Source organism: Echinops telfairi, unplaced genomic scaffold, assembly GCF_000313985.2.
Source record: "Echinops telfairi isolate 266 unplaced genomic scaffold, ASM31398v2 ScPeMD7_23;HRSCAF=83, whole genome shotgun sequence".
NCBI lineage: Eukaryota > Metazoa > Chordata > Mammalia > Afrosoricida > Tenrecidae > Echinops > Echinops telfairi.
This window is the reverse complement of record NW_022103920.1, coordinates 90,166,636-90,175,416: the sequence shown is the minus strand read 5'-3', so window position 1 is coordinate 90,175,416 and position 8,781 is coordinate 90,166,636. Positions and strand designations below refer to the sequence as shown.

Genomic DNA, 8,781 nt, shown 5'->3' with positions numbered 1-8,781 from the left:
CAAGGGCTCAAGTAGAAAGCAAATGTTTTGAGAATGATGATGGCAACAAATGTACAAATGTGCTTGACACAACGGATGTATGTATGGATTGTGATAAGGTTTTTATGAGCCCCCAATAAAATGCTTTATAAATAAATAAATAAATAAAGAGGGTCTGACTGGTTATAGCAAATAGGGTAGAGAAAGCAAAGGAAAGGAAAAAGAAAAAGTACCTTTACTGGGGAATCATATTTGAAAAACCCTGTATGTTTCATACGCTCATTTATACGTGACAATATTTTTTGCTTTTTTTTCATGTGATGTTCAGAGCAACCCTTCATATGGAACTAATCTCGCTCACTGCAAAGGTTAGTTCTTTAATATCAAACTGGCAAGTAAAACTTTCGAATTCACTCTTTAAGGCACCAGTGTTTACTAGGGGGTTTCAGACTGCTCTAAGAGTCTGGTGAAAGTTACTGACCTAATTTTTCCCATAAAAAGCAAAAATCTAAAGGAATTAGAGATGTCCTGAAGTCAGTTCATTAAATTATTTGACCCTTTTAGGGGTCCTATGGGTTGCAGGTTAATTTTTACATTAGATTAGCTCTAGAAATTACAAAAACTTTTGCTTATAATCATCAGGTAAATTGAAGATAAATAATATAGATATTTAGTTTTAGATGGGCGGGGGCAAGAGTTTGCCACCAGGCATTGGATATCCCTGATATGGGCGCTATTATCCCATCAGGAATAGACATAGACTATGGCACATCGTTTCACAATGAAGGCTGTAAGACCAAACCAAAACACTATGCACAAAGAGGGGTGAGCAAGTGTGTGTGGAAAAATTACCTTATCTTTTAACTCCATTTTTAGTAGAAGCAAAGAGAAAGAAAAGCAACAAGACCATAGCTAATGAGCCTAATGAAAACTTCCCGATCAGTTGTAATATGCTCTTGCAGTCACAAGCTCCGCTCATTTGGATACTGCCTCATCCTCCATTAAACCCGCCAGTCTTCCTCGACTGTTCCACAAACACAAGAACAGGTTAGGCGTCTCTTACCAGCTTGCTTAGGACACAGACACTTTTCTGAACAGTTTCTCTGGTGACATCTGCTTGTCTTACTTTCAAGGCCTATTATAAAAAACAGTCATCATTAGAGGGATTTCACAGTAAAGGATTCTGATTTTTTAAAATACAAATTTAGCAAGTTAATAGAAGAAATATGATGCATTTAGTTGAGAGAGCATGCAGGAAATGGAACGCACAGGTACCAGTGTGAGCACTCAGGGGCAGAATCTGGGAGGCACCGGCACTGTCGTGGTGAAGATAATGGCTTGTTCCCCCCAGTTATCTTAAATTGATTGTTCCATGTCAAGGAACAATCTAGAAGAGTGTTCCAGTATTACATATCCCACTTTATTTATTTAGAAAGAAAAGAAAAATCTCAGAATTTTTTTTTCTCCATGCCCCTCCCCGCTTCTCAGAATTTTATATTTAGAAAAACAGCCCTTTGGGAGGACAAAGATCTTGTTTAAGTTTGATGAAAACCAATTATCCCTTTTCCACTAAAAAATGATTATTAACACTTTCACAAGGCTTAAAATTGCAGGAAGGTGCATGGGTTCCTTAAGCCCAGTGGTTCTCAATCTTCCTAATGCCGTGACCCTTTAATATAATTCCTCATGTTGTGGTGACCCCCAATCATGAAATTGTTTTCGTTGCTACTTCATAACTGTCATTTTGCTACTGTTATGAATCATAATGTAAATATCTGATATGCATGATATTTTCAGTTACAAATTGAACATAATTGAAGCATAGTGATTAATGACATAAACAACATATAACTATATATTATTTAATATTATATATTGTGAAATATTTATTTCTAATTACAAATAAATGAAATTTTGTCTTGAAGCATAGTATATATGGGTAACAGTCTTCACGTGGTGTACTCATATGTGGGTGTATTTGCATGTGGGCGGACCTGCCTGGAGACGGATAGAGGAGCAGTGTCTCGGTTTCTAAGACCATCGGAAATACGTGTTTTCCGATGGTCTTAGGTGACCCCTGTGAAAGGGTCGTTCAACCCCTCAATGGGGTCGCGACCCACAGGTTGAGAACCACTGTTCTAGGTGATCCATTGTGCAGCTAAGGTAGAGAATCACTGCTTTAGAGTATTAATGATCTCATGAGAAGAAATTTTACTCATCAAGATTGTTCCCACCAAAATAATTACACCAATTGACGAACTGTCATCCAAATATCAGTCTCTACAACCTTGAGACCGTAACAACTAGATGGTGCCCAGCTACCACTACCAACTGCTCTGAAAAGGATCACAATATAAGGTCCTTGACAGAGTTCGAGAAACTGTGAAACAAAACTCAAAATCTTAAAATACCAGGCTTACTGGTTGAGTAGATACTGGTGAGACCCCTTATGGCCCTTACGCTTTATGTCTAGAACTGAACTTACCTGTACGTTAGAATAATCAACTATTTAAGATCAAAAGGGCAACATTTATCCAAAGACTAAGTTCAGAAGACTGGGAAAGGAGGAGGAAGGGATGCAGGAGGCACAGGGAAGAAGTGGGTAAGTGTGGTACATTGAGCAGATTGCAATGTGTAAGTTGAATCGATTTGTATGAGTTACTGAATGTAAAACTGTGACCTGCTCTTTCAACTTTCTTCTAAGTCAAAATAGAAAGTTAAAAAAAAAAGAAAACTGTTCCCATTAGAAAAAAACAGTGCTGCTCAAGAGCTAACCAAGAAAGCTAGGACTACCGATCTTGCTTTATTTTTATTTATTTATTTTACTTTCCATTCTTGGTTTATATATACAAGTATCATAAAACTTTATAGGCAATTAAGGTAACGTGACTTGTTGGAAGCTACTGTATGTAATTTCACTATTTCCAAAATGATTTTTTAAAAAACACAGTACATGTGGTTGTGTGTGCCATGCCAGTACTGGCTCAGTGACTCCGGGTCACAGAGGACTGCCCTACGGGTTTCTTAGGCTGTGATCTTTACAGGAGCAGATTGCCAGGCCCTGCCTCACTGGGAGTCACTGGTGGATTTGAACTGCGGACCCTCTGGTTCGCTGTTGCACTGTCAGCGCTCCTTCTCAGCACACCTGCTTCTCCACTGCTTTAAGTTATGAACTGAGTGCGTTTCTGGAACTAGGGCAGTAAAGGAAACCAGAGTTGAGTATTTTGGAGACAAATGGATAATTTAAGTATCACTACCTAAAAACAATGTGTAAAATATTACATGAAATGCATATAATCATATTCACCAATGTCAACTTATAGAAACACTTCCATGTGAATAAGTAGGGCTTTGGGAAAAACAGCAACAAATGATTTATAAAATCTTAAAACGTTATCATGGGCACCACATGAAAAATACTGTCTCCCCAATTATATATTTTGAGTGGTCACTCACTATGAGAGAATTGTTTGTTTTTACTTGTAAACTCACCATAACCACACCTTGGAAGGAGGCCTGGCGGCATTGTTGGGCAAGTGCGGGAATGCTACCAGCAAGGTCAGTGACTTAAGCTCACCAGTTGCTGTGAGGGCAGAAAGATGAGGCTGCCTCCTACTATAAAGATTTACAGCATTGGAAACTCTGTGCTAAGTTCTCAAATTCATTTGGCCTGCCAACCTCTTTAGATAGCACCCCCTTAAAAATTTTTGTACTATAGTCCATAATCTAGGATAAAATGTAAGTACCGTATATACTTGTGTATAAGCTGAGTTTTTCCAGCACATTTTTTATGCTGTTTTTGTGGTAAAATTAGGTGCCTTGGCTGATATTTGGGTCAGCTTAATCTTGAGTATATACGGCATCTGCTTTTCTGCTTTTACAGCAACCCCCTCACCCCACCCCATTGCTCCAGGACCCCCAGAGGATGGCATCACCCACTTTGAGAAACGCTGCCATATACGGTCACTGGGGGTCCAGAGCGACTCCATGGCAGTGGGTTTGGTTTGCTTTGGGATTTCCCATACCTTGGCTTCAATTTGTCGATAGCAAGAGATACCGTATACTGTGGCTCCATTTCCATTTTTGGGTGGCAAGTGAAAATACACAGTATCTAAAAGATACAGACACATGTTAAGTACTGAGATAACTCTTACTAATAAACCATGAAATTAGAAGTTATTATAAATACGTTAGTCATTAAGGCAAAAAATGATGGTGTAATAAACAAGAAATCTATGCCACACTTATTTCCCGCATCCAACCACTGGTTTCTTAGAATTTTTTTCACTGCCTTCCAATGTACACTTCCCAAAAAGAGTCTAAGAGGCTGAATTATATGAGTTGAACTCAGACTACTATCACTTCCTCCAGAGATTATTGTTCTAGATTTTTAAAGTAGGGTCATAAAAGCCAAAGTAACGCAAGAACCTTAAATGGATCCAAAAAATTCAAGGGTCACTTAGGGGAATCTGAACAGCGTGTGGATGTGAGGTGACTATGGAATTGCTGCTCAACCTCTCAGGTGTCATAGTGATATCAGAAGTCTCCCTGGAGACTGACCTTACTGCCAGGACATGCACACTTTAAGCGTTTACAGGGACAGCGTCATGTTTGCAAATGATTTTCAGTAGTTGAGGGGGAAAAACCCAAACTACACATACTCAGATAAAACGAAACAGATCTGTAAAAAAGAAAACTGTAGAATATTCACTGTACGGGTTTTTCCCCCTGCACGGCACTCCTCTGAAAGTCCTCAAAAAGCATGACTGGTTACCTCCAAACAAGTAGTTTAAGTAGTTAATACATTTTCACAAGTAAACCTTTCATTCACCAAAGCACACAGAATCTAAATCAGCTTGGCAACTTAGATGATGTATTTTATTATCTATATGTTGTATATATTATAATCTAATTGCTCCACTCTCTCCTTACACACCTTCTTGGTAGTTGTGAGCGCCATCTGGTAAGGCAAGGAAAGGCAAATACTTCCACTCTTCAGGTAGAGCGTGGCTGTCATGTCCATCTCCTGGAATCAGGGGCGGGTAGGAGAATTCAACCTAAAATGGTAAGGAATGTTAGCCAAAAGGTTGCTGACCAAAGGGAGCCCTGAGAATGATTTTCGTCCCTGAGTGACAGGAGTGGGTTTATAAGCTTCATGTGTTGATGTCACTAGACATTACTGGTAAGTCTTAGCCATAGAACAAAACAAAACCTCTCTGCCTTCCCACAGGGGGCACAAAATGGAGTAAACGAAGAATGACTTAAAACCTTTCCTCCTTTCTGATTTACAGGTTGTGTGCTTTAGACGAGTTGGGGATGGGGGTGCTAGTGGTGGTATGGTGGTGTCTGGATTCAGATTTTGGAGAACTGAAGCTGTGGAGTCCTGAGAAAAACCAACCTACGAATGAATGAGTAGAAGAGGTCCAACAAAGGGGCCAGCGAAGTCAAGTCGAGATGTAGGTTTGCTCTGCATGAAGTGGCTCTCTTGCTTCCAACACTTGTAGCTGTGAGCTTAGGGTTTCAACAAAGTTGTTAGGGGAAGGCTGAACCAGCACTACAGGTGATTTTAAGAAATGAGCTTGAACTTTCCGTGAAGTTAATATGATTCATTTCTATCATTCCCTGCATTTATTAGCTTTTTTGGTTTCTACTTCTTGTTATTTTAATGAAAAATTTGAAGAAGAAAACAATTACATAGATGGGGTTTAGGTTACCAAGTTGATCAATAAATTTAAGGTGGTTTATGCTTTGTTTTTCTTTCAGAATGTATCTAAGCAGGAATTTGTATTTTCATTAGTAATATATACTTTAAAGTAGGGACAAACATAAGAAATAAGAAGTAAGCTTAACAGAAGATATGGGTGCTATAGCAAAGTGTGGTGAAGAAATTAGGTGGTCCCCGGCCATCAGACTGAATAGCAACTGGGCCTTTAAAGGATTGCTTTCAAACCAGCAGCCATCTAAATGAGATGTCAACTAACTCCACATGGAAGAAGCACTCCAATATCCGTAACCCAAGGGTTATAAATTATATAATCCAAATCCAAAAGAAGGAATGGTATTCAGAGCTTAACACGGAAGGCTATAGATGACAGTGGAAGCCTGAAATACATTTCTGAGATTTACACAGGGAGTAAGCCTCCAGTGATTTCCCTCTAACTATAACTGAGGGATGGGAATAAACTGATTACCAGACAGGGAGTATTGGAGAGATGACTATAATAGATTAAAATGATAAATCTGACTTGAACGGTTAAAACTTTGTCACGTGATCTCCCCTCTGATGCACTTTGGACTTGATCTGGTTTTTAAAATTTTTGTGTTACTTTACTATTCTTTTTGGTATTTTGTGAGTAGCATTCTTGAATCTTTGCTCTGTATTTTTCTGGTTTTTTTTTTTTTTATATGAAATTCAGGATTGATGAACCTACAGAGACAGCAACTAGAAGAAAAGCCCCTGGGGGTCCGGTGAAGAAGTAAGGGGTAGCTGATATTAAGGAGTTCAAAAAGGAAGAGAATCTTTTGAAACTGATACTGGTAGCAATTGTACAATACTGCTTGATGTGACTGAACTATGGAATGGTAAGATGTCTGGATTGGTTCCTAATAAAATGGTTTTGAAAAAAAAGCAGCATATTTATATCCCATCTGTAATGAAGAAAGATGTGATAGTGGCTCACTTGCTCCCTCCCATTTCAACAGAACCAAGTTGCCACCTGAGTCACAAAGCACCTTTAAGGGAAAGCAGAAGAGTTACCAACAGAGATTTAATGCAGGTTATGCTGGTGATGCAGTAGGATAAGTGTTGGGCTGTTAACTCCAAGGTTGGAGGTTTGAACCTACCAGGTGTTCTAAAGATGAGACAGTCTGCTCCCATGAGGATTTACAGTCTCAGAAACTATGGGACAGGTCTACTCGGTCCCACAGGGCTGCTACACGTGTGGATCAACTGGACGACCGTGTGTTTACACTAAGTGTGTGGGATTTGTTACAAGAGCAGTAGAAAACTCACACATACTACTAAATTAAAAAACAAGCAAAATATCAGCAAACTGAAAGGAAAAACCCCGTCAAATTTACTGCCATTGAATCGATTCTGATTCATAGTGACTCTGCATGCCAGGGTAGACTGCCCCTGTGGGTTCCCTAGAATGCATTTTTTAACAGAACAGAAAGCCTCATCTTTCTCCCATAGAACAGTTGAGTTTTGAACTGACTTCAAGGTTAGCAGCCCAATGCGTAACCCACTAGTGCTAGATAACATCTTATCAATTTCATGATTCTATTTATGCAAAAAATTTAGTTACACACATGCTTGAAAAACAAACAAGCAAACAAACAAACTTAGGGGGACAGACAACAAAAAAGTGGGTGAAGGAAGACATCAATCAGTGTAAGACATGAAAAAACAATAATAATTTATAAATTATCAAGGGTTCTTGAGGGAGGGAGGGGAAAAATTAGATGAAACCAAGGGCTCAAGTAGAAAGAAAGTGTTTTGTAAATGATAATGTCAACATATGCACAAATGTGCTCGACACAATGGATGTATGTATGGATTGTGATAAGACCTGTTCAAGCCCCCAATAAAATGATTTTAAAAAAGCAAACCCAAACTTAACGGAGGTTTTATTCCTGGAGAGAAGAATAGGTCTCATACAGAAAAAGAGAATAATCTGGTAAGCAAGCCCTTTTTCAATCTTCCTTTTGTTTAGAAAATCTCAAATTGACGAGAAGTTCAGAGAGTACACACATCTGTATAGCCTTCATCTATATTCACCAACTGCTAACTTCTTGCCACATCTGCTTTACTATTACTTGAGCATACAAAACAGTCTTTGCGAACCTTTTGATAGCAAATTGAGACATTATCACATATGCTTTACTTTTAATTAAGTTGGTATTTACTTTTAAATGGATCCATATTTCCTTTGGAATTAAAAAAAAAAGACAAGACAACTATAAACAATCCCTAACCTCTCAAGGAGATCTTATTTCCATCCAACCCTCTTGGAGGCAAAGGGAGGTATAAAAATCTATCTTCTGAATGAAGGTTTAGTAAATAAATTACCAGTGACCCGAAGTTTACTTAATTAATGCCTGATGTTGTTATATTTAATATATTCTCTGTATTCCCAACTCTATTGAAGAAAGGCAATCGGTTCTGAGCAACTGTAGTTGGAAGCCCAAATGCAGCTGACCCATAAAAGTGCTTTATGTAGAAACAAGTGCATATAACACACTCCAAGAATGTTATGACTAATGCTTATGGCCCTCCTGGGCTGATTTGGGCCCTGAGTATTTTGCAAGTCTGGAACTCCAACAATCAACTTTTGGAACACAATTCATTCACAAATTCTAGAATGCCTATCCTGTTAGCAGTTTTTTAGAGTTCCTTTGCTACCACCAAATTCTTGCATTTGTCAACTGCTAAACTGGTTAATTAAGTTTAAAAAAGTTCATGTAGGCTTCTTCCTATGTCTATGTATAAAACTCAAAATTCCAAATTCACTGACATAAATAATTTTAATAGTAATATAGCATTATTTCCTTGTTTAATTAAGTCTAAATTATCTAAAATTTAATGTCTCTAGTTTTAAAAAACAACAGTATAAACTTTTCAGTACTATTCAAATGGGGGGGGGTCAGCTATTTCCAAATTGAAAAGGTTTTTCTATCTTAAATATTCTTCATATTTTGAATACTAACCATACTTTACATCCTTCCTTTCTATATGTCCAAAATAGTCCAAACACTGAATTTATTATATAGAGGTTTCTACTCCTGTAAAGAGTTAGTCTG

At 38.1% G+C, this 8,781-nt stretch overlaps 1 protein-coding gene across 1 annotated transcript in view; it reads right to left on the bottom strand.

Moving 5' to 3' along the window:
- AVL9 (AVL9 cell migration associated) overlaps positions 1-8,781 on the bottom strand; it is a gene marked incomplete at its 5' end in the record, with an annotated part of 60,308 nt that overhangs the window by 36,007 nt on the left and 15,520 nt on the right. Inside the window, 3 exons of the mRNA XM_004702864.4 lie at positions 1,043-1,114; positions 4,005-4,090; positions 4,916-5,036. Coding sequence (XP_004702921.2) covers positions 1,043-1,114; positions 4,005-4,090; positions 4,916-5,036 — 279 coding nt within the window. The remainder of the gene's footprint in view (positions 1-1,042; positions 1,115-4,004; positions 4,091-4,915; positions 5,037-8,781) is intronic.